The 17,546-nt window shown below is 39.9% G+C and overlaps 1 protein-coding gene across 1 annotated transcript; it reads right to left on the reverse strand.

Annotated features, from left to right (window-relative positions):
- Nucleotides 1-990: 990 nt before the first annotated feature.
- On the reverse strand, nt 991-10,808 carry LOC111234431 (7SK snRNA methylphosphate capping enzyme-like). Its single transcript, XM_022762521.1, has 5 exons — nt 10,471-10,808; nt 7,874-9,765; nt 5,674-5,892; nt 5,403-5,526; nt 991-5,307 (listed from the first exon to the last, which is right to left on the reverse strand). Exons 2-5 carry the CDS (start codon nt 9,716-9,718, stop codon nt 5,273-5,275), a joined length of 2,223 nt encoding a protein of 740 aa, XP_022618242.1. The 5' UTR covers nt 9,719-9,765; nt 10,471-10,808; the 3' UTR covers nt 991-5,272.
- Between the last annotated feature and the right edge of the window lie 6,738 nt (nt 10,809-17,546).

Raw genomic sequence — 17,546 nt, forward strand, 5'->3', positions numbered from 1 at the left:
CATACAACATGCTGAAGGGCAGGGAGTTTGAAGAGAAATTGTAAGGATGAAACAACATGTCTCTGAGGTCAGTTTAGAGCATCACAGCAAATGGTCTGAAATCATGTACATGAGATATTGCTGTAAATGGACAAAGATTATGTGCAGGCTAAATAATAATACACCTGAAAATCGACAACAACCAGAAGTAGAAAAGTATAAAAATAAAGATGAGTGAACACTCACTGGTGGCCATTGTACCACATAACAGAAGTAACACCTGTACAATATTATGCAATTCACTAAATAGCCCTGTAATAGACACTATCACTGGGATGCTGTTGTACTGCAATACCTGGCAGTACAACACATTGTTCCAACTGAAATTTGGACTGTAGGCCTGTCTTGGATTATCATGGAGGCTTTTATAGGGAGACATAAACTGCATGAAATGACTTCTCCCTTGATACAGCAGCAGCTAGATCACATGAAAGGTCACAAGACTTTACTTCCCACATACCTGGAAAGAAATCTCTCTCCTGGTGACATCAATCAACCTTGACCTGTTTCCAGATGAAGGGGATGGATTTGCTTTTAACTTACCACGTCCTTCAAAAGTAGGTTACTAACCTCTTTATAGACGCTGTGATGATCATCTCAATAAGGACAGATATGGGCAGACCACAGATATTGCTCACTACTTCTTGCTTATCAGAGGAGCTTTTGAATACAGGTCATGTGTGAGCTAGCAAACTGTGGCATGACTAATAAGATGGCAGCCCAACAAGACACATAACAGACTGTTTACTATGAAAACAAAAATGAATTAGAGAGAGTAGTCCATACCTTAATGTCTGTATCTACTTCCATCCAAAAAGAAATAACCTTAAAATGTTCTGTATAAGCAAATAGTGAAACCACCAAATCTGGAACCACTTTTAATCAATTAAAATGTTACACAGAGAAACATTCAGATATATCTTGTTGTTCAGAGGCATGAAAATTAAAAGCTTCCCTGACAGAGGGCGTATTTTATTCCAACAGTTTTTCCATAAAACTGGTTCTAGGAAAATTAGGGTACATGTAAAACATCAACTTGAACTGCAAAAAAATGTACTAAACTAGTTTAATTCCCTCGAGTCATTATCAGTGCAAATTCAACAGGAAGAGGTGAATTTTAGTGCCATTAAAAATCATACACCCCTTGAATTTATGCATTCGTTGTGCTCCAAAGAGATTAACATCTTTTTTTTCCTTTAAGACATCCAGTTTAAGCTTTTTTATTTCAGTTTTAGAACAAATTTAGGTACATGTGTTACAAAACCTCTAATAAATTAGAAGCGGGTATGCAACTGTAAGTAAAGTTTGTTCCTGTGTCAGAGTGTTATTGTGTTTCTGACAAAAATGTTATCATTTCATTGTGATTGCTGTTCAAACGTTATAATCAGGTTGTAGCTACTGGTTTTAAACATTAGTTTCCATTGTAAATTACTCTGCTGTTAAAAATAATTGATGATTTCAGGTTATAGGATGAGTTGAAGTTAAGTAAAATGTAAGCATAGTCTTGAATGTGAGGTTTACTTTCTGTGGCATTTACAGATCTGCTGCACAAAGCAGGATTACTAATTTACCTGCATCATAGAGTTAAATAAAAGCCAGAGCAGCTCTTTCTCTCAACAAAATGCCAGATAACAAAACGCTAGAATTCACTAAACTACTTCTGGAAATGGTTCCCAGTCTTCAAGTTGCAAATACAAAACTATGTAAATACATAAAAATAAATTAAAAAATTGAAAAATACAACAGGTTGTGCTTTGATTGCAATGTATCTTGTAATATTTACCTTTTGTGTTCTTTGCAACATGAAAACCTGGATGCTTAAGCTTTCACATTCAACGCTACACTGGTTTTCTTAACTTCAATCCATTATACACTTGAATTATGATGGAATCAATTTTTGCTGGCTAAAAAGGCAGAAGCACAAATGTTGCACAATATTGTACTGTAAACTACAACCGGAATATGAGGTCTGACTATCATAGGTTTTAAAATAGTAATATTTCTCATTAGCATTACACCTTGTCGATGCAAGGGGTGTTAGATTTATTACACCCTATTTTTGTGCAATTTCCTTTCATTCATGACTTCGCACAACTTTGTGCAAAACCTCAAGGGAAGTACAAAAGTTTTTACAGCACTGTATATAACAACATATCATTTCACATCTCCAGCAAAGACATGCTTTAGCTTGAATACCTGGAATTACAAGTCAGACCTATTGGGTTAAAATCTGTAAGATACCGCTGCTGAGACAGTAAGGTGCAATCTTTAACACAAGTTAGCTTTAAACAATTCATTTTTCAAATAAAATGCTTATTATGTGACCTGCAAAAAGCAAAACTTTTGTTAATAATGCAAAAAGCAAAATGCCCCTTGCAGTGGGCTGATCTAAGCCTGAGAATCCGATTGTCTGAGCTTAGGAGGAAGGTGTGATTTGGTGCTTTTGTGTATGTTGGGCCAACTGAGGTTGAGGCCAATTCACTTTCAATTCAAAATGTAACCCGAAGCTTCATTTAATAGGTTAATCAGTGTTCCACAACTTGTTATAAAAAGTCTGATGGAAAAAGTATGCAAATCTTTCTTGATTTTGAATCATTTTAAAATGTCTATAGCATGTCAAATGAAGTGAAATGAGAGTGCGTTAACACAAACACTCCTTTCAAACAGTTTATAAAAAAAAATAAAGAGCTAATCTAACAATCCATGTGCCTGCCAGGACAGAAAAAAAGCAAACACATCAGAACTTTGCAATGTACATTTTCATTTGTTGTTACAGAGCCGGATTAGCGATCCGTTTTAGGACGAAAAACTCTGACCTGTGACTCACCCGCAAATTGGCAGCAAACATTTGAAAACAAGACAAAAACAAATCCACTGGAAAATGACAAAAGCAGTTATGAACTTAATATTGACAACAGTGAAACAAAATTTGCAAACTTATTTACATTGATCACGTACTAAAATAGAAACATACATTATCCATCATCTCCTACCCTAGTGTGCCAAACACTGTGACTGAATCAGTCACCAAAAAAAGGAAGATTTTCTGTCCCAGCCACTTCAAATGAAAGGTCGTAGATGAGCAGTGCTCAGTGCACACCAATTAAGATACAATCACAAAGACTGACTACCTGTAACTCATAACTGTCCTCATTAGGCCAAAGACTAAGATGATGATGGCATATTTTGTCAAATTCAAGAGCAAATGACCCATAAAATATTTTGGCAGCGCTTCAATACAAACAGCATATTAATATTCAAATTTGGTATAAAGTCATACGGATATATTCCAGTACTTTTAGTAACAATCCATTTTCTACAAATGTAAATTTTTGTTCATCCTCACAGAAGGTGAGTTCAACTCAGGAGCTACAAAAGCACTAGAGTATTTTAAGTGATTCTGATGCGGTTTGAATTAATGCCTGTCCAGTCGAGATGATCAGACCACACAAAACTATGTACGTGCCAGAATTATACAGCACTGAAGAAGATCTAGCATGTCTACTAACAGTTATACTCTCAGTCAGCACCTCATGAAGGACACTGCAAACACGTAACGTAGGGCTATGGCTTAACTGTCATGGAAAAAAAAAAGAAAAAAAGAAATAGATCACTGCATGCTACACATCGACTTTGCAAAATAGTCCTTGTGGTCTCTGGGCTGAATTATCTTGAGCTGAGCCCAACACCTGCGTGTCATCACAGCTCAGCCCCCTACCATTAGGATGGAGCATCGAAAATGATTGAAGAACCCATGAAGTGATCTGTTGCTTCTTAAATGATAAAGTTTACACTCAAAACAGCCCAAACCCCTTTTTCTTGAAAACAAAGATATGAACATTTTCAATGTGCACTTAGGGATGTAACATTTTATCTGTCAGTTTTGAAATGCTAAGTATGCCCAATGATAGTAAGCCTTATTGAACTATATGCTGTCTCCATGTAAAATGATAGAATCTAATGTTTGTGTTTGGGTCACCGTGGCCACTGACTTACCAATTTGCCCAGCATTACCTTTATACAGCTGCATACACTTAAGCTGCACGACAAATTTCACTGTGCTGATAAAGGGGGAAAAAAATACAGCACTCGGACGCAACACGGACTGGGTTCAACAGTCAGCATTTCACAAGATCTTTGCTGTTTTGGCTGTTTTGAGTGCACCTTTCTCATTGTGCATCATTATCTTTATCACTTTGACACTTTTCAAAGGTCTCCAACTTGTGCAATCTAGGAGCTTTTTGTATTTCAAACTGTGGAGTTACAGCTCTGTAACAGATCCAAGTTAATTCGGCTCTTATGCCTATTTTGCAAAAATAATGACAAAACAATCTACATACTAGGGTTGGGAGATAGGACAAACACATCAGCTATTAGTGATACACTGACTATGGCTGATGGTCTTTGGCTGTTTTAAAATCAACAAAATATGCGCATTTATATATGTCTGCTGCACCAAGAATTAAGGCCATAATGTAAATATTTAACAACTAAGAACATTTTCTGTGCCAGGAGTAGTTGCAATTGAGCCGGCAATATGGGGCTTCATTTACCAACAGCCTGCAGTGTCCTTTACCTGCACTCCAGAGTGGCTGTTAAAGAGACATCATGTCAGTGTAAGATCTGTTCAATGGCTTTGTAATCCAGTGACAAGCTGCAGTTTTGCAGTGAGCTAATCCATTGAATACACCGGCTACTGCCAGTTGAAGTTGTAACGATGGCCAATTGGGAAAGTCTGCCTTTTATCCCCCAACCCTAATATGTATAATGTATCGTGATGCGGTGGCACAGAACAAAGTTATGAAAGTAAAGATATATGGCCAAAGGTATTCAAACATGTGTTATGGCCTGCCATCAAATTGGGGCATCATTAGCACTTGGACAGTCTGAGGAACTGATCAGATGAGCACGTCTTCCACAGTCCAGCCAAACTATGATATTTGGCTCCAGGTTACGCATTGTAGATCCTGTCTGAGTTCACTCGATATTTTAAGAATTTGTAGTCACAGAAAACTCTGATAGGTGCCTCTTCTTCACAGGTATTGTCTTTACAAAATTAATTCCACTTTTGGTCCCATTCCTCCTTTCTGAATTTCATCTTCAGCGTCTGAAGAGTCTGGAGTAACTGTTAAGGATTCACGATGATTCCTTGCAGTCCAGGGCAGCTGGCTGGCTTGAATTTATGATGGTGGTTCAGGCTACTCACATTCAATGATCTTCAAGGCAGGAGCGGTCATTTGTGAAATAAGTAGATTGGCCTCTGAAAACCTGTCATAATGGAAAGAAAAGTGGATCATGGCATCCAGCTACAACAGTAAATAACAAGAAGGTCATAAACTGGCACTGACAAATTATTAATTTACCTCTTATTGAACATTTAGGGGCACCAAGGTACTCGAAACTGGTGAAGCCCACCTCAGTTGTAAGGTATGAGGGAAACTGCTCAGGTTTGAGGTGGATGCTGTGATAATTCCTGCTAATATTATCCTGTCACATGAGAGAGAAAACAAGAATTTCTTATATTTCAGTAAAACAGTAAAAACATTTTAAAACCACCGACTACTGCCAATATCTAGGCACATTTGCGTTATTAGAGAAGTCACGATGTGCATCACAATCATCTCAGTTTCTTACAGTCAGCTTTCTCCTCCTCACGTAGGACTCCCACGGCTGTGGCTCCAGGATGAACATGCCTCCAGGACGGAGATGTCTGTAGACTCTCTTGAAGAGCCGCTTGAGGCCACTGTCTCCCCAGTTCAGGTGAACCCATTTGGTAACGCTCAGGCACAGGATCACGTCGTACTCTGGCCGCTGAGTCACAAGCAGGTTATCATTCTCCAGTACATAATTGGCCTAAAGAGAAAAAAAAAAAAAAAAAGGTGCGGTGAGAAAAACATGGACTTCACTGGATGAACATTTTTGGGGAAATTTAGTGCTATACAACTCTATATGACTCTTTGGTCCTTTATCAAGTAAAGATGTTAACTTTAGGTGGCTCCCTGCTTCGCTCTGTCTGGATCATTGTAAATTATTATCATTTTTTTATACTCTTTATTTGTCTTTGGGAACTTACAATGTGTATTTATTTTCTGACATTTTACATAACAATAAATTATAATTTGAAAAAAAAAACTGATTAATCAATAATGAAAATTATCTTGAATGTAGAAGCAATGAATGCTACAGCTGAAAACGTTTGCATGCTATGATCAATAACATTAGTTAAGAATAGAAAGGGCAAAGGGTCACAGCAACTCCGGTTACAATACACAGATATTTTTGATTTTATATAAGTTAGCAATTGTATGGGTCTCATACAATTGCTAAGTATAGCAGTAAGACCCTAGAAAGGACTGATATACATGATTGATGCTGAATGAGAGAAACAGATAACAGAAGAGCAGAGTTGAGAAGAAACAGATGGCGAGTGTTATTTGATCCTGTTCATCCTTTAAATAGAATACAACTGAGAACAAAGTCTGCTTTTTTAGTATACATTTTGACATTTTGAAATGTCATATCAGGAAAAGCACTGGTGTAACTCATTAGCAAGGGTTTGATCTACCACAGATCCAAGATGGGTGATAAAGGATCAAGATTTTCCTCCTAATCACTAAAACTGTATTTTCTAATTTGGGAATTGATAAGAATTTAGCAATAAGGAAAAACAACTGTTATATTAAATCAATTATCCTTTCCTTCAGCTTTCCATGCTCTCACTCGATACCAGGGAAGGTTTGTCAAACAAATTCTACACAGACTGACATTTCTCTTTCAAATCCATCTTTTATTGTGCAGACTGAGGGAGTTCAGGCGTTCGTCTTGATGCCTTTCACTGATTTACAGAATAAGCTCTGCGCTACACTGCCGTTAACTCTAATGCTCAAAGCAGGGGGGGTGGTTATTGATTTCATTCAGAGATGCTACAGTTTCTGCATCTAACCAATTCATGTAGCTGCCTACATACAGCCTGTAGGCACAAGGCCAGTGGAGTGAAGTAACTTCCATAGAAATGATAATTATAAAACCCTTAATGAGAAAACTTTAAGCTGTAAAAGAAAAGCTGTCAAAATATTTGTCAAATTCTAAATGAAGGCTGGCAATTGAAAAGCTGATGCCATTAGAATCAACATCAATCTGGTGAAAAAGACAGACTGTGGTCACTCCTGTGGTCACTCCCTCCTTACTCACAGTTTGAGACAGTGAAGATAAATTTAAGATACATAAATCAAGTGACTCAGAAAATGAAAGTGGTGCAGATGCTTCTTTATTAGTAACTATCACAAGAGAGCAACATGTTTGCTTTATATATTATTATTAATCTATAAGAAAAGAGAAGCCTGGGTCTTTTTGACTGAGAGCTAAGTATCTTTTGTTTAACAGGAAAACATGAACTTAAACAATGCATCCAATCATGCAATGTTTCAATGTTAACTTTGCATCCAATTTAAGGCTGCTATTCCCTTTTCTGGTAAGTTAATACCATACATGTATTCTCTAGATAAGCTGCATGATTCAGGCTGCATGCTTTAATGAGGCTGACTGTGCTGTGACGGTGCTACCCCTAATTTAGATACAAGACAATTATCATCATCATCATCAGGTTCCAGGGAGAATAAGTGGGCGCACAAATTCTATGAAGTCCTCAGACAGTCAGAGCTCAGAGACTTTCCCCTAACACAAAGCCTTTTTCTTAACAGATCTGTTTGGGTGTGTTTAAGGGCTAGCTCACTGTGAAGTACTGAATTTGATTCTACTATCATCTCGGCTCCCGAGATGCAATAACATGGCAACTGCACTGCATCAGATGTTCACACATAGAAAGCCATCTTACCTTGATGAAGGACACATTTGAGGGGAACTCCCCGGGCTGTGTGGTGGGTGTTTCTGTCAGTGGAGGTGCAGCGATGGGCCCCCTGGAGATCCGTAGGGACATAGGAAAAGAGCAGCTTACAGAGTGATCAGTGGGGTTTGAATCACAATCTTCCTGCTCCATTTCCTCTGTTTTGCTGTCCTGCCTCTGGGTCCCTGCCTCATCTGTGTGACAGGAGTCATTGTCATTTACAGCGTCTGCAGGGCCACTTTCTCCTTTCACTGGTTTCCCATTTTCATCCCTGCTCTCGGCTTCATTGTGCTTCTTTTCTGTGCCTGTGTGACTCTCATTTCCATTCCTTTCCTCCTGTTTAGTGCTCTTTTTCTCCTGCATTGCACGCCTGGCCTCTTGGGTCTGCAGCTCCGAAAGATAATGTCTAATGTTCTTTCGGGCTGCATGTACCAGTCCACTGTCAATATCCAGGCCCAATATTCGTGCAGGTCTAAGCATTTTGGCAATATAAAGCGTTAGATGGCCTGCATTGCACCCCAAATCCAGTACGTCTTTACCTTCAAACCATTCTGGACGAAATACACGCATCCGTGGGTCTTCACTAGCACCTGGGTTGCGGTAGCCATAATACTTGTTGTAGTTCCCATACTGGAACTTCCTCTGTTGCTCCTTCGCCTGGTTGTGGGGCTGCTGGTGCTGGCGGCCTCCCAGGCCTGTTCTAGGACCACTTCTTGGTGTGTGGAAAGACTGAGAATTTTTCTGTCCCCCTGTACTACAACTCCTGTCTCCAGATCCTGACTTTCCAATGGGGGTAGAATGGGTTACAGGGGTCTCCATTTTGCCGGAGTTGCGCCTACGCTTGCGTCTGCTTGTGTGCTGGTTGGGTCCTCCCGATATGGAGGATGTGGAATCCTCCAAGGATATGGATGTCATCTCCTCCTTGCAGCTGGCAGCTGAGTTGTCAGCTGAGTGCTCATGGGAGTCCTCTGTGACACTGGAGAAACTGTTGGACTCTTTGGAGACATCTAGAGCAGAACATGAGGCTAACATACCTGGAAGTGGTGTGGAGGTGCTGGTTTTAACCTCACTTTTTCCTAATTCTGAGAGGTTGATCTGTGTGGTTGAAATCCCACTGCCGCCGCCGCCGCCACCGCCGCCGCCGCCACCGCCACCGCCACCGCCTCCACCTCCACCATGGTGTCTATTGCGGTGTCTCTTCCTTCCACCACTCTTGAAGGGGGACACCAAAAAGCTGCTGTCTGCTATCCCGCTGTTCAGGTTCAACGGATCTGTGATGTCTCTGGGGATAAGGATCTCCACAGGGTCTCTACTCTTTGCTGGCAGAGGGGAGGATTTGGGCGTCTCTGCATTCAGTGCCTTGTTGACCTCCTCATCCAGCAGACTGTTGAGATTCAGTGGGTCAAAAATGTTCCCACCCAGAAGGAAGTTGGTAGGCAGGACGGAGTCACTCTCAGAGTTGGCCCTTCGTCTCCTCTTGCCAGATGTTGGATGCTTGAAACTGGAGTTCGCTGTGTTGCGCCGTTTCGTAAGTTTTGTTTGTTGCTGTTGTTTGGAATGATGAAAGCTGTTCCTGCGATTGATGTTATTCTCGTTCCCTCTGGCTCTCTGTTCAGCATTGTCTGAGTGGGTGAGCGTGTCAGTCGTACTGGTATGTTTTGGTGAGGCTGCAGTGCCTGGGACAGGACATGCAGCTGCAAAGTCAGGGGTGGCTGCGCTACCCTCCACCATTACAGATATACTACTGTAACCTCCAGTACAATCTGAGAGCTGCAGAGATGAAGTTGAGCTGGCCTGTGGACTGCCAGTTTTTACAGTATCCTCATCGACAGACATCTCTTCTGGTTTCCAGAGCTGATGCAGACATGGAAGTTTTCCTTGATCTGAAAGTCCCAGAGAACATCAGTTAAATGAAAACATTTGAAATTATGTACTGAGTAGCATAAATCATTTCAAGCACGGTGAACAATATTACATAAAAGGAGGTTCTTCACACTTGCAAACTCAAGTCACTCATACCAGTCTAAGTTGGCTAACATTACTACTAGGTTATGCTTCTGGGATCCTCAAACCTACATCAAATCCAGGGACCTGCGCCCTCCAGGGGGCAACTTAAAAAAGGTTCAGCTTAAGTTCACGTCGTGGTCAATTACTTTGAATTTACAGAGGGGGGTGTACAAGGTAACCATTTACTTTTTCACTATTGTTGCTCTAACAACAAAAGTCTCACTTAAAATGCAGAGTCTCAATGATAATACCATTATCAGCCTGAGGATCTGAACCATGTCTGCTCAGGGGGTTACTGACCTGAAAAGTTTGGGAGTCTCTGTGTTGGATAGTTATCTAGTTAGCAAGCTAGCTCCTAGCTTCTCTATCGCGGGCCAGAAGACTGAAACGTCGAGTAAACGTTCAGCTCCACTCCGGTCAAAAAGCGGTATTAGACAAACAGTCAAGTAGCCACCTCGATATGCTGCTGCCTGAACCCTCTTAAACCGTGAGTCACATTTATGAAAGTGATACTATCTTCCAGATGGCCACCTATTCGCAAACAGTCAACAGTGTAGTCACCATCAAAATAACAGTCTCACCTCGCAGTTCTCCCCGCCTCCGGCCGGACTGTCACTACCCCGCACTCCCTCGACTCGAGCTAACGTTAGCGTAGCTAGCACACAAGTGTCCCTACATCAATACAACGCTGGCAGGGCAACACAAACACGTAAGAAAACACAGCGCGGTTGTTCCGTGCCACTCTGTCCGCCGCAACGGCTCTTCTGCTCTCCAAACTGTCTTGACTACTTCTTCAGTCAACTCCTAGTCGCCCAGTGTCAGGCAGGTTGGTGAATAAATTATTCCACTCGCTGATAGAGTCGGCATGGCGGCGCATCCGGGCTCCGAGCTGTAGCCCAAGATGACTGGGGCGGAGATCTCTGACTGGTGCCCGCAAGGTGGTGAGGAGGACTCAGTCTCTAGGATATTATAATGAGCTTCACTGATCTTCATGCTGGCTAACATGAGGGCTACAAGTTCTGATTGCTTTCCTTATCGATTAATAAGTCAAGTAGCGTATTGTTAAATTTTACCAATTAATTGTTCAGTTTGAATGAACATGAATGTGAGTAGATTAATCAACAAATTGCTCCAGCCCTTACTCTGGTGTATCTCTACTCTAGTAATGTAGGCCTGTTAGATACTTTTAATATATTTTCAATTCAAATATATAGTCATCACTGTACATAGCTATAAGCTTAAACCGGCATTTTTCAGTTTTCACTACAGATCAACACATTACTGACAAGAATGAACATTTTCGCTCTGAATATTCTAATTACTAAAGTGCAAGAAAGACCTTGTCTGCAACCAGGTCCTTGTCAGGATTAAACACATAGCCTATAGATTTTCATATACTGACATGAAATTCAAAAAATTTCATTAATCAGAAAAGTTTTACCAGGATTTCTACTGTTTAAGGCTAAATGTAATGTGCAGAAAATGACTAAGGCCTAGACTTTTATGTTTCAGAGTGCATTTTGAGCAACCACAATGACACAATGATTGTAGCCTCATGAAGTTTATATATTAAGGGGACTAAATCCCAAAATGTATGTTTTTTTTGTTTTTTTTTAAACTTTTGTCTTCTCTCTGCACAGATGGAAGAGTGACCTATATAACATGGACCATGAAGGTGTGCAGTGTCAATGCAACTTCAAGCTCATGGTAAGGTTGCTCAAAAAATCATGCCAAATGCCAAATTTTTGTTGTTGCTATATGTCAGTTCTAAACACACACTAAACACTTGGTTATTATCTTTTTTTTCTTTTTTTTTTTTTTTATCACTGCATCGCAGCCATGGCTAAAATCTACAAACCAGTTATTGGTGCTTTGGTTTAATGACACCTTCACCATCAACTTCAAGGCCACAAACTGCATGCTAGGCTTGTTCATCCTATCATTGCCCCCCTGACCAGTATCTAGAATAAGCCTGAAATTAGAGCTCTGGATGTGAACCAAGAGGATTTTGCTGAGGTAGAAGGGACGCTTCTTGTTACTTCCATCCCTACACTTCAATCTCAGTAGAAGATACTGTATACAGTGGTACTAGTCTGGGGCAGCAAACTAGTCAGTGCTGCTGAAGCCAAGCAAATTCACTATTATTCTCTGACCCACCTGTGTCTGGAACATCCTTGAGCTCTGAATGTTTACCTCCTGTTGGTGAGGAATGAAAGTTTTACACTGTAAAGGTATAAAAAAAAATATCATTGTATATTCATAAGTTACATCCTTTATGCAGAGTTACTGCTTATATAACTATCTGTGTTCTTAATCAAATTACACATACAATATGTTGTTTTATGATCTTATATTGTAGTAAAGGAGCTAGCTAGGAAACTAGCAAACATCTGTTTCAAGAGTGTTTAATTTGTCCATGCTTCTGTCAAGTTCTAAGATATCTAATCTATATATAATCTAATCTTATTAAGATTTCTCAATGCTCCTTAGTGAATGTGGGACACCGTAATTATGTAATGAGATATTGTGCTGAACTAGTCAGGAGGATATCTGAATTTACTGGAGATTTTAGCAGTCCTCCAAATAACCACTAGGGGGAGACAAAAACAAGCGTAATAATATGCAGCACACCATAGGCTGTATGTCCACTTATATACACACTTTAACAGTGTTTCAATTCTCTATCTCGCTCATTCTCTTTAGTGTCCTCTTTTTATTCATGTTGTTTGGTTGTAGTCATGATGATTTTATTGCTGCATCGCTGCAAATTGAACCATAAAATTGCTGTTCAGCGTTGCCATTAAGTTGGTTTATTTTGGAATAAGAGATGAAGGAATACATTTCTTTTTAGTGGGTAATGTTGTGGTCATGAGAAATTCTCACATTGTGGTTGGCGTGATTAATGAGTCAAAACAACAGAGCGGCCTCTCTCCACCCGGAGAGAGGCTCCAGCCCCAGAAATCTGCAGCTGTGGCAACAGGAATGTTTATGTTTTTAGGTAAAAGATGCCTCCAGTGAAAAGAAAGGAAAACACTACCAGCCCTCAAGGAATCTGGCAGGGTTTTGTTTTGAAAAGCTAAAGGAATCTGCAAGATATTATTCTGTAGTTTCTTTAGTGACGCTATGGGCTGGACGTTGTTGCTGAAATATATTCCCAAACAGTAAGTACTCTAGCAGCTTTAACTCTACTTATGTAAAAACCCAGTATGTAGGCTATAACCACTTGAATCTGAGATGAAAGTACATTAAAAGACATTTTACTGATTTCACCACCTGCTGGCATTTAACATTAAGGGTATAATTAAATAATAATAAAGATAATGATAATGATTATAAATAAAAATGTATGATCTCTTATTCACTCAAAAATAACAGCAATCCTGCTAACATCATAAAACTCAACAGGAACTGTATCCACACACACACCAAAACACACTTTTTTATAATAAAAGCCTCAAATATTTTGTCTTCACCCATAATGTTGTACTAAAATGATAATCATGAGTTATTCTTAGAGGCTAATATGGCACTTGCAAAATGAAATTTCCTAAATAAAAGATGACATGGAAATCTTAATAAATATGCATAAGAAAAACTGCATTTTTTATGCAACTGTAGATGGACTTTTTTTTTTTTTTCAAATTGGAACCTAACACTCGATATTCTCTGCTGCTGAGTTGACAGCATGCTCCTAATTGGGTTCCAAATCAGTGCCACAGACTGTGTTGGGTAAATGAGTCACCCCCTCTCTAATCTCTATAGAAGGGGAAAATGGGAGAGAGGGTACCTGTTCCCCCGCCTCTGTCCCTCTCTTTTCTCATGTTAATGGGGGTGCGGTCCTCGATCCCGGACACCATCTGCCCTTCCTCAGGGTTTGGGCCCCAAGCACTCCAGACGTGTCCCATTGTTTGTGTGTGTCCAAGCAGAAAGTGGTGAGTACACACGGTTCTTGTGGCCCAAAAGGCTCCTCCATCAAGAGCACGAGCCTGCTGTTCATTAGCCTACATGTGACAGAGCTCGCGTGCCCTGTGTGCAGTAACATCAGGGAAATCCGCCGTTTGTTCTGCCGTGAGCCCAGTTCAGATTTAATGTGTGATGTCATTGTAAGTAACCGTTGGCTGAGGGGTGAATCGACAGGTCAACGTGCTATTTTAAGTATATTTTTCACCAGTTCATTTTTACATTGATACCATCATTACCATTACTTTTTTTCACTAAAAATGGATCAAATAGCATATAACAAAAATAAAATACATGAAGCACAAAACAGCAAAAACAAGGTTTATTCGTTTATTAGTGTAATAAGATGATTAACAAGTTTTGCTAATACCCATCGCCCACTATATTGTTTTTCAGGATCACAGATCTTATACACTGAACTGAAGGTGGCGGATGTGGAGCCTTCCTTGAGCTAATTATTCTAGCTTTATTGACATGAATCAACCCCACTGAGCTTAGTCAGAATAGCGTTTCTGAGACGTGACAGATGGATGAATAAACTGAAGGCTAGAGACCAAACTATAGTTGCCCTTTCTCAATTTCATTATTGTGGGGGGATGATAACATGACGGATCAAAATGTCATTTGCAGTCTTGGGAAGAATAATTGTAAACGTGCCCTGATAACCTTTGATATGATTAATTTTAGGCAAATCAAATAATTCTGCAGATACTGAAAGAAAAGTTATTCAACGTAGTAAATATTCAAAGATAATTAGGTAAATTAGATTACATATCTGACCTGTGGAGAGCATGCTGTTGGCTATGAAACTAAACCAGTAGTAACTGGTCAGATGTAGCAATAGTCCACAAGCACATCTTTGGTGAGAATGCCACTTCTTAACAACTTCATGAAAAACTGTCCACCATTTTTAATTTGGCATTGCATGGCCAAGGTGTGCGCACCATTTCTGACACGTCCATGAATCCTCATGTGAACCGACAAGGTACCCGACCAGTGACCCAACAACACTGACAAGCAGCTTATGACTTTTCCATCGGGCCTGCCCTCCTCATTTTCAAAGCTACATGCTGCTGGCTGCATTGAGATTAGTTATTGAACAGTCCAAGCAAAGGGAAACAAGGCCGCTTCAGAGGCACAGCACACAATAAGCCAGCTGTCAGTGGGAGGGACTTGTCCAGACCAGCGTTGTCATGGATAGTACTTTTGTTGTTGTGTTGCCCTCTGAGAGCTGATAGGTGCTGCTGCGCGAGGCTGCCATCCGCTGATTGATATTGACACAAGGCTTGATTGAGGACAGGCAAGTGAGCAGAGTTAAAGCAGTGTGTGTTCAACACAGAAATGTGAATATGCAAACTCTGTCGTTTGTTAATATCCATGAGAAATGTTACTATGTGAATTGTGTGTTTGTGTGAGCAACACTGTCGCATATAACGACATGGTTAATATGAGACAAAACTTATTTGTTTGTGGCATTGTGCTGAAACATATGCTGAATTGCGCTCCCTTTATCTGTATATCCAACTGGATTGCTAACCACCGGCCATTAACAGTGTGAGGACATTTGCAGCAGCCTATCCTTTTTAAATAATTTTTACTTGTACAACAACTGAATAATAACTGATCTTTATAGGCACACACGCTCCTCTCTCTAATCCCCGGGGGCTACTCATTTGCCTTCCCACACCTGTTTTACATTCATAGGTGTGTCTCTGAGCATCTCGTTTGCAGCATCAGACGTGGTGTCCTTGCTCAGTGTTTCAAATTACTCAACTATGTGATTTCACGCTACTACGCTGAATGATATACCTGTGTTGTTATGATACACTAACACTGAAATAATATGAAACCAGAGTCGTTTGATTTTGCACTCGTTTGTTCATTCATAAACCTGTGTATGTCGATGCTTACCGGCTCGCCTGACATGGATCATAGACAAATCCACACCATTTAACACCAATTTGTTAATTATAAGATCTCATAACAGCAATTTTTATGTTTTACTTGTTATCAGTTGCAAAATCTGGTTAACTTCACCTGTTTGCCAAACACCATTATAAATGAATGAATAGATTAATATTTAATTGGCACAGCTAACGGCTGAGGTATTTGCTGTTTAAAATGTATATTACAATCCCCCATCACCTTTGTTTCACACCAGAATAACATCAAACAGTTTGGAGCTGCCTCATTTTAAAGTTCATGATTATTTAAGTGTAAGATGGATTTGTATATTGTAGATTCCAGTGTCACACAAATGTCACAATAAAAATCCCCAAATCCCTCTTAAGAACGGATTTACCAGACTGTGTTACAATCCAGAGGTTAGAGTGTGTTGAATGGTAAAAGTTGCATTGTAATAGTCAAAATACCAGCCTAATGTTTAAAGGATGAGACTGCATATTACTTTAGGAGAATAAAAACAAAGAAGAAGTTATGAAATGTAGTTGTAATACAGCAGTTCCCATCACCATATCTACTGTGACACATTTCTATAACTTTGCAGTGTAGCTTGAATCATTTGCCTGAACACCCGGGTGGATAGATATATTTCAGTGGGACATAAATGCATGTCTTCCAGATGCAACACTGCCCCTGAGTGTAAATGAAATAGTTTGGTTGTCATTGTGTTTTATCAGCAGAAATGTTGCAAATTGGTTTATCATCACAGGCCATCATGTGTTAGACTTACTGGGAAACTACTGTTGACATTAGACACACACCAGCCTCACAGTCATCAGATAGAGCAGATAATGCAAAATGTCAATAAGACCCCCCTCCTCGTCAACCCCCACTGTGGGTCACCACAGATTAGCAGTGTGGCCACAGAGGAGTTGTGTTTGAAGACATAAACTAGCATTCGTGATCGGAAACATACGGTAGCAGGAGTCAGATGAAATGCTCCCCCTTAGCCTTAGCATCCTCTCTGAGTAAGCAGGTTGAAACATGTAACATAGCTTACATTTAAAATCTTGGCAAAACAGCCGAGGTGTTAAGTGCACAACATTAAACCTGTATTAAACCACTGTAATCTGTAATTACTGCGCTCTGCTGACAGCGCTTACATTACTGCTGAGCATTTTTCATTCTGAAAAAATGGGAAATAGACTTAATGAGCTCCTGTAAGACCATGTGGAACCTATCAATAGCCAATACCCATAATCAGCAGGATAGAGGCCTACTAACCTCAATTATATTCCTTTGGGGGTAATCTCTGTATAGTGCCAACGAACACAAAAAGTGTGTTTTGTTTTTTTCCTGTTTGTGAATGTAGCTGTAGCATGGATGAGCGTGACCCATTATCTTTTACATGCCAAGTTACCAGTGGAGGGTTTACAGAAGTTAATCTGATGTGGTAAAATGAAGAGCATTTAATACACTGTCCATACCAGCCCTCTCCCTTCTGTTTTATCCACAGACATCAGCACACTTAGACAAATACCATATAATGCCCTACATGCTTTTTGTTGGGTATTGTGCAATATATTGATAAATCATTTTATCAATCAAAACAGCTGCCAAACATTTTGTAAAAAGTATGAAGTCGCTTTAAAAGCTAAAGTCCTCCAGTGTAGTTCAATGGTGAACAACACTTGATTTAAATGTGCTTGATTCTGTGAATGTTACTGCTATTATCATTGCAAATATGCACTGTTTTAAAACAATATAACTTGCAATCTTTACTCTTTTTATTGGC

Source organism: Seriola dumerili, unplaced genomic scaffold (assembly GCF_002260705.1).
Source record: "Seriola dumerili isolate Sdu_G_001 unplaced genomic scaffold, Sdu_1.0 BDQW01000449.1, whole genome shotgun sequence".
NCBI lineage: Eukaryota > Metazoa > Chordata > Actinopteri > Carangiformes > Carangidae > Seriola > Seriola dumerili.

Bases quoted from the DNA above. Each gene is read 5' to 3' on its own strand.
- LOC111234431 (XM_022762521.1), bottom strand. From the start codon at position 9,718: ATGTCTGTCGATGAGGATACTGTAAAAACTGGCAGTCCACAGGCCAGC. The intron at 5,527-5,673 runs GTAAGAAACTGA...CTCATGTGACAG, and splicing joins TGAGGAGGAGAAAGCTGACT to GATAATATTAGCAGGAATTA. The intron at 5,308-5,402 runs GTAAATTAATAA...CCATTATGACAG, and splicing joins CCCTAAATGTTCAATAAGAG to GTTTTCAGAGGCCAATCTAC.